At 42.6% G+C, this 13,270-nt stretch overlaps 1 protein-coding gene across 1 annotated transcript in view; it reads right to left on the bottom strand.

The window, feature by feature from the left end:
* Positions 1-11,338, bottom strand: part of ERCC6L (ERCC excision repair 6 like, spindle assembly checkpoint helicase) — a 31,719-nt gene extending 20,381 nt beyond the window's left edge. Inside the window, exon 1 of the mRNA XM_070291817.1 lies at positions 11,216-11,338. Coding sequence (XP_070147918.1) covers positions 11,216-11,283 — 68 coding nt within the window. The 5' untranslated portion in view covers positions 11,284-11,338. The remainder of the gene's footprint in view (positions 1-11,215) is intronic.
* Positions 11,339-13,270: the final 1,932 nt, after the last annotated feature.

Below are 13,270 nucleotides of genomic sequence, written 5' to 3' on the forward strand. Positions count from 1 at the left end.
TCCATTTATCAGTGGACACCTGGGCTGTTTCCACCTTTCAGCTCTTATAAATACTGCTGCAATGAACACTGGTATACAAGTATATGTTTGGGCCCCTGTTTTCAATTCTATTGGGTATACCCCTAAGAGTGGAACTGCTGGTCACATCAAAATTCTATGTTTAACTTTTTGAGGAACTGCCATTTGTTCAAGAGGGTGGGTGTGGGAAGGTGGGAAGTAGAGCAGTCTGGAAAAGATACAATAATTTGGCTAAGAGAAGGAACAGAACAACTGACCCAGGCCCAGATATCCCCATTTTATAACATAAGGAAAGTGAGACTCAGCATATCATGGTCAAATGAATTGTCTGAAGTTACCCAGCTAGCAAAGCAAGTGGTAGAGCTAGAATTTTGACTGAAGCCTGAAAAAGCCAAAGCCACTGCTCTATCTTTCTACCTTGCCTCCATGTTATATTTTTCCCAGACAAGGAAAAGGTCCAAAGATCTGCTACCATCTACCATCAAGGTCCAAAGATCTGCTTTCACTCCTCCAACTTTCACCATATTCCAGCAATCCTAAACTCCTACCCTGCCCTGAAGGGGCCATGCTTCCTCTTGCTTCTAAATCTTTACACATAAAACTGTCTAGTATGCCATGTATGTCTAGTATGCCATCAGCTTTTTCCCCACTGCTTAATTCCCACTAATCTTTAAAAGTCAGTGTTTTTTTCCTTAAGAAGGCTTCTCTGACAACTTCCCCCCTTCACACACACACACACACACACAATCTGGATTGGAGACATATCTTGTGTTTTTTTATCTATCATATGAAATTTTCCATGTCATCTTATGAAACTGGTGGCTCAGACAGTAAAGAATCCGCCCGCAATGCTCGAGACCTGGGTTCAATCCCTAGGTTGGGAAGGTCCTCTGAAGAAGGGATAGGCTACCACTCCAGTATTCTTGCCTGGAGAATTCCATGGACAGAGGAGCCTGGCAGGCTACAGTCCATGGCATCGCAAAGAGTTGGACACAATTGAGCGACTCTCTCTCTCTCTCTCTCTCACACACACACACGATTATAAGGACATGTATGTCTTTCACCACTGCATTCTAAGCAACCAGCAGAGTGAGCTGGTCCACATGAGGCATTTGGTCTATGTTCACCAAAGGTATGCAATGGTGAGATCAAGATACTCAGAAAGTTAAACAACTTTCAGATACAGTGGGCAGTCTATCATCTTTCTAGGAGTTTGCAACTCTCCAAAAACTTCACTAGCAGACTATAATCTGACTGACCATCTAAGACCTGGATGTTTGAAAACCACTGCCTTCAAGACAGGATATAAAGCAGAATTCAGAGACAGTCACTTCAACATTAACACAATTAAAATGCTTTTATAAGCAGCCTTATTTAAAAACAGCCTTGTTCAGGTAGCTGAAACCTCAGGCTACTAGAGATCTTAATGGAGGAACTTGAGCTTAGCTATAAGGTCCAGCAGAAGCTTAGATCCTGAGACACAATTGCTTCTGAATTAGCACAGGTTTTTCCAGTAGTCATGTATGGATGTGAGAGTTGGAAAGAAAGCTGAGCATCGAAGAATTGATGCTTTTGAACTGTGGTGTTGGAGAAGACTCTTGAGAGTCCCTTGGACTGCAAGGAGATCCAACCAGTGCATCCTAAAGGAAATCAGTCCTGTTCATTGGAAGGACTGACGCTGAAGCTGAAACTCCAATACTTTAGCCACCTGATGCGAAGAACTGACTCACTGGAAAAGACCCTCATTGGAAAAGATCGAAGGTGGGAGGAGAAGGGGACGACAGAGGATGGGATGATTGGATGGCATCACTGACGCAATGGACATGAGTGTGAGTAGGTTCTGGGAGTTGGTGATGGGCAGGGAAGCCTGGCGTGCTGTAGTCCATGGGGTTGCAAGGGGTCAGACACGACTGAGCGACACCTGAACTAGCACAGGTAGCACAGAGGCAGCAATCCCCAGTAAGCTGTCTCTCAGAATATTCCCCTATGATAATCACCCAATGTATACGGGTTCTCCACTGGTGAAATTGTAACCACTGTCTTTGGAGGATATTTGACCAACCAAAGTAAGCTACGGAACATTCACTTCATCAAATTTGTATTAAGCATTTGCTGTGCTGTACTTAGTTGCTCTGTCATGTCTGACTCTTTGCAACCCCATGGACTGTAGTCCACCAGGCTCCATGGGATTCTCCAGGCAAGAATACTGGAGTGGGTGGCCATGTCCTCCTCCAGGGGATCTTCCCAACCAAGAGATTGAAATCAGGTCTTCTGCACTGCAGGAAGATTCTTATCATATGTCAAACGTTGTGCTAAACACTGGAGATACAGCTAAGAACAAAACAGGTCTCTGCCTTCATGCAGCTCATGGTACACGAGACTGACATCTATCAAAGAATCACATAAGTAGCTACAAACTGTTGTAATGGCTGTGAAGGAAAAGTATAGAGGGCTATTAAAGCATATAAGAGAGGGGCTCAGGGATGAAGAGCAGTGGGCCTCAAACCTTACAGTATTCTATTTTAACTCGTCAGGTTTGGTCCTTGCCGAATACACCCAACGTATAGAGGTCATAAAGCAAAGACCTATAGGGACAAGGCAAGTAACAGAGGTGTGAAGCTGCTATATTGAAAGCAACACTGAGGAATATGCCCCATGTAAAGGAGACAAGCTGTAATTCATCTTTGGATGGTAATTCCAACACAGGAATAAGAGCCCAGAGTTCTCAGGGCTTGGCGTGGCAGCCCTGCCGCATGTTGGGACCGGGGTCTAATATGGAAAGCCCATCATTCTGGGACACAGGGTGCCGCCCCTCGCCCATCACACACAAGCTCCTGTGGAAACTGGTGTTAAACCATTCATAGAGGACCTGCCTCCAGGTCTGGCTTTCATACACAGCAGAGCAGCTACCTCCCTGCAATCTATTAAAACTAAGCCTTCCAAGGGTTGTAAAAATAAAACAAACCAAAGGGAAAATGAAAAATTAGTTTAAAAAAAAGTAGTAAACTAAGATTTAAAAATTAAAAATTTATTTTAAAAAAATAGAAAAAAAGTAAAAAAAAAAAAAAAAGTCCAGAGTTGCCAAGATTTTCTGATGGTTGAAAGACAGTTGGAAATTCTGATTTTTATGTGAATTCTCCTGATTTTTAAATAGTAACTAATGCATACATGTTTAAAACACTGGGTCAGACAAATAAAATTTATCTGTGAATGTGGCTCATGGACTGCCAGTTCATGACTCCTGGTTTATCTTAGAAAGAAAAAGTACCATCAACTCTGGCTGTATCCCTTCTCCAAGTGCTTTCCCCCACCCCTACCCCAAAATGGTAAGCCTAGGGCTCTGAGGATAAGACCCTACACAAGCTTTTCACATTGTCCATATATGTACTCTGTTTCCCTCTATTGCTTAAAACAGTGTAAGGCTTTCTGTAGTATTTATCTGTGTCACTGGCTTGGGAATCTAGACAAGAACTATCTGGACCAAACCAAATGGACCAAAAGAGATCCAAGGTTCTTAGTGCTCTTTCAGGTCCTCTGAACCCTGTCAGAAAGAGAATATAAGGAGGCAAGAAGAGCAAGGCCTGTTTCAAAGGCAGATAGGGATCTGCCACCCTCTTGTAACTTAAGACCTAACAATTTTGGTTGAACTGGACAAATATTCTACCAGAAAAAAACAGGAAGATAGCATCTCTTACATGTTAACAACATGCCATCAGAAAGCAGATGAATCTGCTAATGACTCCAGAAAAAGCAGCTAATTCATAATTATGCCAAAACCAAAATTCTCTGTTTTTCTTGACATAGAGGATATGCTTTGGCATTCAGATAGATTATACCAACTAATGCTCTTCAGCAGGAAAGTTTCATTATTCAGGGGAGCATTTTGTGGTTAACATCCTGACTGGCCCTTTGGGATAAAGTCTAACTAAAAATGAAAAATTCTCCAGGAACAATATTAAGTTCTTTTATGGTAGAAAAGAACTTTGGTACCTCCAGCCCTCGATATTTCAGCCCAAGGTTATCTGGTTAACTATGGCACTGGAGCGCAAAACTCTGGGGCTTCAAGCAAGCAATTAACCCAGAATCTGAACAAACCTAGGGTTGTTTGGGAAAAAGTCCTAAACCCTCAAGTGTGCCTTCAGTTAACCTTCAAGCCACCTCAGTGTGCAAACAGGTAAGACTTTCCATTAAGACAAGAATACAAATCCAAAAACAAACTATGACCTAGGTAGTAATTATAATGATAATTCATTAAATTGAATATTTACATTTTCTTATATATGTCTTATGTCTTATATTTCAGAAGAAAAATGTTAAAAACTATTATCTTGCCCACCTTAGTGGCCAAAGGATAAGATCACCAGAAGAGGGTAGATGTGAAAGCTTGCTGAACAGATCAAAACAAAACAAAACAAAACAAAACAAAACACTATAGCAACCATAATCCCCTCAGTTCAGTTCAGTCGCTCAGTCGTGTCCGACTCTTTGCGACCCCATGAATCGCAGCACGCCAGGCCTCCCTGTCCATCACCAACTCCCGGAGTTCACTCAGACTCACCTCCATCGAGTCAGTGATGCCATCCAGCCATCTCATCCTCTGTCGTCCCCTTCTCCTCCTGCCCCCATTCCCTCCCAGCATCAGAGTCTTTTCCAATGAGTCAGCTCTTCGCATGATGTGGCCAAAGTACTGGAGTTTCAGCTTTAGCATCATTCCTTCCAAAGAAATCCCAGGGGTGATCTCCTTCAGAATGGATTGGTTGGATCTCCTTGCAGTCCAAGGGACTCTCAAGAGTCTTCTCCAACACCACACTTCAAAAGCATCAATTCTTCGGTGCTCTGCCTTCTTCACAGTCCAACTCTCACATCCATACATGACCACAGAAAAAACCATAGCCTTGACTAGACCCCTATACCTAGTAAATACCTGAAGTATGGGTACTTTAGCTATTCTTGCCTGGGAAAACCATAGCCTTGACTAGACGGATCTTAGTTGGCAAAGTAATGTCTCTGCTTTTGAATATGCTATCTAGGTGGGTCATAACTTTTCTTCCAAGGAGTAAGCGTCTTTTAATTTCATGGCTGCAGTCACCATCTGCAGTGATTTTGGAGCCCCAGAAAATAAAGTCTGACACTGTTTCCACTGTTTCCCCATCTATTTCCCATGAAGTGATGGGACCGGATGCCATGATCTTCATTTTCTGAATGTTGAGCTTTAAGCCAACTTTTTCACTCTCCTCTTTCACTTTCATCAAGAGGCTTTTGAGTTCCTCTTCACTTTCTGCCATAAGTGTGGTGTCATCTGCATATCTGAGGTTATTGATATTTCTCCTGGAAATCTTGATTCCAGCTTCTGTTTCTTCCAGTCCAGCATTTCTCATGATGTACTCTGCATATAAGTTAAATAAGCAGGGTGACAATATACAGCCTTGACGCACTCCTCTTCCTATTTGGAACCAGTTTGTTCTTCCATGTCCAGTTCTAACTGTTGCTTCCTGGCCTGCATACAGATTTCTCAAGAGGCAGGTTAGGTGGTCTGGTATTCCCATCTCTTTCAGAATTTTCCACAGTTTATTGTGATCCACACAGTCAAAGGCTTTGGCATAGTCAATAAAGCAGAAATAGATGTTTTTCTGGAACTCTCTTGCTTTTTTGATGATCCAGCGGATGTTGGCAATTTGATCTCTGGTTCCTCTGCCTTTTCTAAAACCAGCTTGAACATCAGGGAGTTCACAGTTCACGTATTGCTGAAGCCTGGCTTGGAGAATTTTGAGCATTACTTTACTAGCGTGTGAGATGAGTGCAATTATGTGGTAGTTTGAGCATTCTTTGGCATTGCCTTTCTTTGGAATTGGAATGAAAACTGCCCTTTTCCAGTCCTGTGGCCACTGCTGAGTTTTCCAAATGTGCTGGCATATTGAGGGCAGCACTTTCACAGCATCATCTTTCAGGATTTGAAATAGCTCCACTGGAATTCCATCACCTCCACTAGCTTTGTTCGTAGTGATGCTTTCTAAGGCCCACTTGACTTCACTTTCCAAGATGTCTGGCTCTAGATGAGTGATCACATCATCATGATTATCCGGGTTGTGAAGATCTTTTTTGTGTAGTTCTTCCGTGTATTCTTTCCACCTCTTCTTAACATCTTCTGCTTCTGTTAGGTCCAGACCATTTCTGTCCTGTATCGAGCCCATCTTTGCATGATATGTTCCCTTGGTATCTCTAATTTTCTTGAAGAGATCTCTAGTCTTTCCCATTCTGTTCTTTTCCTCTATTTCTTTCATTGATTGCTGAAGAAGTCTTTCTTATCTCTTCTTGCTCTTCTTTGGAACTCTGCATTCAGATGCTTATATCTTTCCTTTTCTCCTTTGCTTTTTGCCTCTCTTCTTTTCACAGCTATTTGTAAGGCCTCTCCAGACAGCCATTTTGCTTTTTTGCATTTCTTTTCCATGGGGATGGTCTTGATCCCTGTCTCCTGTACAATGTCACGAACCTCATTCCATAGTTCATCAGGCACTCTATCTATCAGATCTAGACCCTTAAATCTATTTCTCACTTCCACTGTATAATCATAAGGGATTTGATTTAGGTCATACCTGAATGGTCTAGTGGTCTTAAGCTATGCTAATGTACTATGCATTTACCCCAAACTCTGTCTTCAATTCAGTTCCGCCTTTTTGGGCTCAGAACCTACTTGATAAACCAGTATGTCATACTCCAATATTGTTCCTCTGGGGGCTTCCCTGGTGGCTCAGACGGTAAAGCGTCTGCCCGCAATGTGGGAGACCCGGGTTCGATTCCTGGGTCAGTAAGATCCCCTGGAAAAGGAAATGGCAACCCACTCTAGCACTCTTGCCTGAAAAATCCCATGGACGGAGGAGCCTGATAGGCTAGTCTATGGAGTCTAAAGAGTCACACAGGACTGAGCAACTTCTCTAATCTATGTAAATGACACTATTTGTATGGTGTTCTGCCCTTCTTCAAGATTCAAGTTAATCCTTTTATGGCCCATGATAAACCATTTGGAGCCAAAATTATCCCAAAATACATCTTATGGGTGAGGGGCCTGGTGCCATTCTAAGTTTTGATACATTCCTTTCTTTCATTAACAGACTGCTGGTGACTATATAACATCCAGCTAAAGACTAGCAGGGGGGTACTCTTTCTGGCCCCGTCTGATGCCTATGTCAGAAGCTTTCTCTATCTACTTTATACTTTAATAAAACTTTGTTACACAAAAGCTCTGAGCGAGCAAGCCTCGTCTCTGGCCCTGGATTAAATTCTTCTCCTCCGGGGGCTAAGAATCCCAGCGTCTTAATTCAACAACAACCTTTCAAGTCCGTGGGGTCACAAGAGTCAGACACAACTTAGTGACTAAATGACAACAAAAAATGGGTGCTTTATGTTGTTACAGGAAAGAAGAGTCTAAACTCTTCAGTTCTATTCCATTGATCTCTATGTTTATACTTATATATATAACCTGACTACCACAGCTTTGTAGTTAGTTTTGAAATCAGGTACAGTGAGTCCTCCAATTTTGTTATTTTTCAAGATCTGTCCTCTGCTTTTGACAAGTTTGATATGTCTATTATCAAGTAGAGATACAGAGTAAGTAGCTGGATACAGGAGTCTAGCATTCAGAATAGGTCAGGACTAAAGACAAAAATGTGAAAATTCACAACATAAAGACAGGATTTAGGGACTTCCCTGGTGGTCCAGTGGTTGGGAGTCCGCCTTTCAATGCAGGGGACACAGGTTCAATCCCCAGTCTGGGAAGATCCCACATGCCAAGAGAAACTAAGCACATGAGCCACAACTACTGAGCCCACATGCCACAACTACTGAAATGCCCATGCTGTAGCGTCCATGCTCCCCCAAGAGAAAAGAACAAGAGAAGCCACCACAATGAGAAGTCCATACAAGGCAATGAAGAGTAGCTCCCATCTGCCACAACTAGAGGAGGCCTGTATGTGGCAATGAAGACCCACTGCACCCAAAAATAAGTTTTTTTAAAAGATGAAATTTAAAACCAAGAACCTGAATAGGATCACCAAAGAAAGGAGTATAATTTTTAAAAATGGTATTTCAACATTAACAGAAAGAATTTCAGCTAATTAATACAGAAAGAATGGTGAAATTAGAAAACCATCACTCGTAATACCTAATGAAATAATTGATTTAGGCATTGATAATAATTATATTATTGATAACAATGATTGTCAATGGATGAAAGGCTGATGGGGAAGTGGGTATTCATAGGATGCTAAAGTATCCCTGACATATTATTTATTCATCACAAGGGGGGAAATGCAACTTTGCAAAGGAGTGATCTGCCTACGACTACCTGAACTCACTGATCAACCATAAAATTACTAAAAGTAGAAAAATCAGACAGTGTATACTTCCTGATATGTTGCAATATGAAGTACATGACCTTACCTATGAAGAATTCTTGACAAAAATACTGAATCTTAAATCTTTTTGTTTTGGCTCTAGAATAGTTTTTTAAATTTTTTATTGAGATATAATCAACAAACAGCATTGTATTAGTTTCAGGTGTACAACCTAATGACTTGATATTTATATGTACTGTGAAATGATCACCACAATAGGTCGTTACCATCTGTCACCATACATAATTACAGATTTTTTTGTGATGAGAACTTTAAAAAATTTTTAAGATTTACGCTCTTAGCAACTTTCAAACATGCACTATATATTATATATATGTGTGTGTGTGTGTGTGTGTGTGTGTGTGTGTGTGTGTGTATATACACACACATACATACATATATAGTTTTCCCTAGTGGCTCAGACAGTAAAGAGTCTACCTGCAATGCAGGGGACCTGGGTTCAATCCCTGGGTTGGGAAGATCCCCTGGAGAAGGGAATGGGAACCCACTCCAGTATTCTTGCCTGGAAAATCCCATGGACAGAGGAGCCTGGCGGACCCCAATCCATGAGGTCGCAAAGAGTCAGACATTCTTTGCAACCTCAAGTCAGGAGATTGAGGGGCCCCGGTGGCCAAATGGATCTAGCATTTTGTGGAGAACTGCTCTACTCTGTCAAGTACTACTGGTAGGCAAAGGAAGAGGAGGATTATGAACTGACCATTAGATTTAGCTATATGAAAGTCACTGGTGACCTTGACCAAAGCAATGGGAGTAGAATGAAACAGAAGCAATAAAAACCTGAACCTCAAGCTCTCCCCTGTGTGCTGTGGGACACAGACAAGTCCCTCTTGGGGCCTCTGTCTTCTTATGTATGAAATCAGATTATAATTATATTCACTTCCCACAGCTGTGGTGAATATATTAAATAAAAAGATGTTATGAAATTCATCTCTAAATTCAAGGTACACTTAAAATATTGTTATTTCTAGTTTATGTATAGATAAAAGGAAAGTATATAGAAATATGAAAAGTTACATTGGAATAAATATATCTCATACCCATAAAAAAAAAGAAATTAAATAGAAATTAAATAGCAGAAGAAAGTGGGTGACATAGAGAAAGAGAACAGATGGGTGACAGCAAGAGAGAGTGGACAACATAGAGGACAAGCAAGTGGGTCAAAAAGAGAGTGACAGTGAGTGACATGGCAGAGAGGGTGGATCATAGATAAATAGAGGTCAGATAACTCTGTCAGTCATCATTTATTACATCTCAGTTCCAAATTTACCCCTCAATACCTGCTCTATGATGACAGAATTCCTTTAAGCATCTCTCCTCTACAGCCAGCACAATGCTATGCTTTCTCAGTAAAGGATGCCTGAGGCACACTGAAGGAGGACAGGGCTCTCCTGAAGTTGCCTACTGCTGCTGCACAGTGGATGAGCAGTGACACACGGCCACTCACCCAGAACACACAGTCCTTCATCGACCTTGAAGTCTCTACCTGGCCTCGCAGTAACCTTCTTGCACCCCTCTCTCCATGGAAAGAAGCCACCTTAGTGGCTGCCTGTGCCCTGAGCCCTACCCCTTCTGTGCTCCTACACCACGGGTTTTGGAGTTTGGAATTAGCAGATGCAAGCTATTATATATAGAATGGATAAACAAGGTATATAGCACAGGGAACTATATTCAATATCCTGTGATAAACCATAATGGAAAAGAATATGAAAAAGTATACCTGAAACTATAATAACATGATGTTGTAAATCAACACGATGTTGTAAATCAACATGATGTTGTAAATCAACATGATGTTGTAAATCAACAATACTTGAATTAAAAAAAGTTTTTAAATCCTAAAAATATATATGTATAAATCAATCACTTTCCTGTATATCAGAAATCAACACACTGAAAATCAACTATACTTTCATAAAAAATAAATTAATAAAAAAGAATGGCTAAGATGGTAAATTTTGTTTTATTTTATAACAATTTTTAAAAACATTTAAATGTTCATTCCCCCATCCTTAGCCATCTGGTGAAGGAACATTCCTTTCTCAACACCAAAGTCTCCTCTTGTGAGCCCTTCCCTCAGCCCACTGACCCTTGTAGTTGGCCATTCCCTACACATTTACCTATCTCTTTCCACCGCTAGAGTATAAGCAATCTGGGGGCAGGGACAGTGTTTTACTCCTCTGTATCCCCTAGGCCTGGAGCTTGGTAGACTGGAAAGACCCAAGAAAAGCTTTTTTTGTGGGGGGGGATGTTAAAATTTATGTTTGTGTATTAACGCACAAATGCACAAAAATCGTTGGAAAAATAAAAAGGGAAAATATTTTTACTACATATAATGTGAATTTTATATCTTTAATGTTACTATATTTCAAAAAAATTTTTAACTATTTCCAAACAGAAAGGTGAGTGCTTAACCCTGACTGAAAACGATACATTAAATTATAAAAGGAAAATATTTAAATTTAGTAAGAACAATACCATAATGTATCACCACTTTTTATGTATTGAAAGAAAATGGATTTCAAAATAGTAATTTTGAAAGCTGAAGACCCAAGAAAGCCTGGATCGATTGAAGTTCTGGCTCTTCAATCGAGTTCATACGGGAGAGTTATTTGACCCGGCATCGGAGGCTCCCCAGGATTTAGAAATCTGCAGGTATTCCCACATCCTCTTCGGAGGACAAGGGCGCTCGCCCTTGTCGGCACTTTGGGCCCCTGAGTCCAGGAGACCTTCATCCCCACTCCCGGCCAGGGCCGGTGAACCAGACCCGCCCACCGTCCCAAACATACCTCAGGTAACTGGCAGCCTGCTCCGGGCTTAAGGGCCCAGCTTCCGAAAAACCTCGGGACACCTCCATGACGCCTCAGAGGGCTTCCGGTATCTCGGCCGCGGATTGAATTTCCCTCGTTCCCGCGCTGCACATGCGCCATGCGAATGGAGGCGGGGCCTGGTCAACCGTCGACGTCCCGGCGGCCAATCCGCTGTATCACGCTCTGGCGCCACCGCCTAGGCCCCGCCCATGAAGGTCGCGCGCCTGCGCATACGCTGGCTGGGTGGGCGTAGAGGCAGTCGCCAGCGCAGTGGCGCGGGCTCGATTGCGTCTTTTTGTCTTGCATTTCAGTCCAGTCCAAATCATGCTGCGGCAGATTCGTGTGTGGGTGTGGGTGTGGGTGTGGGTGTGATATCCTTGTGAGTGGGGTAGACTGTCTCAAAGGATCTCAGTCGTTTTAATGGCCCCTAGAAAGCTCCTCAGCGTCCCCAAATATTCTCCTTTCCCAGTTGGGCGATGTCCGACACTGAGCGTACTTTTAATTCAAACACCCCAGGAGGCATAGCGGAGAAGGCAATTGCACCCCACTCCAGGACTCTTGTCTGGAAAATCCCATGGACGGAGGAGCCTGGTGGGCTGCAGTCCATGGGGTCGCGAAGAGTCGGACACGACTGAGCGACTTTACTTTCACTTTTCACTTCCATGCTTTGGAGAAGGAAATGGCAACCCACTCCAGTATTCTTGCCTGGAGAATCCCAGGGACGGGGGAGCTTGGTGGGCTGCCGTCTATGGGGTGGCACAGAGTTGGACACGACTGAAGCGACTAGCAGCAGCGGGAGGAGGCATAGACCTCGTTGTAGGGTAAGGGAGTTAGAGAAGGCGAGGTTTCGAAAAAGGAGGAGACAGGCACTTCTTACAGGAACAATCACCTTTAATGAGGAGAGAAGGGGCAGGAGTCAGATTAGCCAGCTGCTGCACTTATCCAGGAAAAGAGTAAGTATATATGTGCATGTATATGTGGAAAGTTACTGTCTTAAGGCGACCTGTTCTTCTCCAAGGTTGTTCGGAGTAGTTATCTCTTAAACGGCTGGGGCAAGGAATTTTGGAGATCCACCAGCGGATGGACCGGCTGGGAGCTGGGCGTAATCAACCTTAAAGACCATTTTTTTCTTTGGGTGAGAGAGTTCTTTGTTTTGCATAGAATGGTGGGGAGGACCTGGAGGGGAGTTTTAACTCCAGGCTATTTTGAACCGTGTAGCTCCTTCACTCCTAATTTAAATTTACGGTGAAGAGGTGGCTTCAAAAATCTAGCCAAAAGTCTCATTTAAGAAATAAGCAGTGGGATTTCTCTGGTGGTCCAGTGGCTAAGACTCTGTGCTTCCAATGCAGGGGATTCAGTTTCAAACCCTGGTCAGGGAATAAGATCCCACATGATGCAATTAAGACCTCATGCAGCCAAATAAATAAATAAATTTAAAAAGAAAAGAAGTAGTGCTCTGGGGTATTGTTGCTGTTCAATCACTAAGTCGTGTCCAACCATTTGTGACCCCATGGCCTGCAGCACCCCAGGCTTCCCTGTCCTTTACCGTCCCCTGGAGTTTACTCAAACTCATGTTCACTTAACCAGTGATGCCATCCAACTATCTCATCCTCTGTCGCACCCTTTTCCTCCTGCTGTCTATCTTTCCCAGCATCAGGGTCTTTCCCAGTGAGTTGGCTTATCACATCAGGTGGCCAAAGTATTGTAGCTTCAGCATCAGTCCTTCCAATGAAGAATATTCAGGGATGGTTTCCTTTAGGATTGATTAGTTTGAGCTCTTTGCTGTCCAAGGGACTCTCAAGAGCCTTCTCCAGCCTCAGTTTGAAAGCATCAATTCTTTACCACTCAGTTTTCTTTATGTTCCAACTCTCACATCCATACATGACTACTGGAAAAAGCATAGCCTTGACTAGACAGACCTTTGTTGACAAAGTAATGTCTCTGCTTTTAAATATGTTGTCTAGATTGGTCATAGCTTTGCTTCCAAGGAGCAAGCATATTTAAATTTCATGGCTGCAGTCACCATCTGCAGTG

This window comes from Ovis canadensis, chromosome X, assembly GCF_042477335.2.
Source record: "Ovis canadensis isolate MfBH-ARS-UI-01 breed Bighorn chromosome X, ARS-UI_OviCan_v2, whole genome shotgun sequence".
Taxonomy (NCBI): domain Eukaryota; kingdom Metazoa; phylum Chordata; class Mammalia; order Artiodactyla; family Bovidae; genus Ovis; species Ovis canadensis.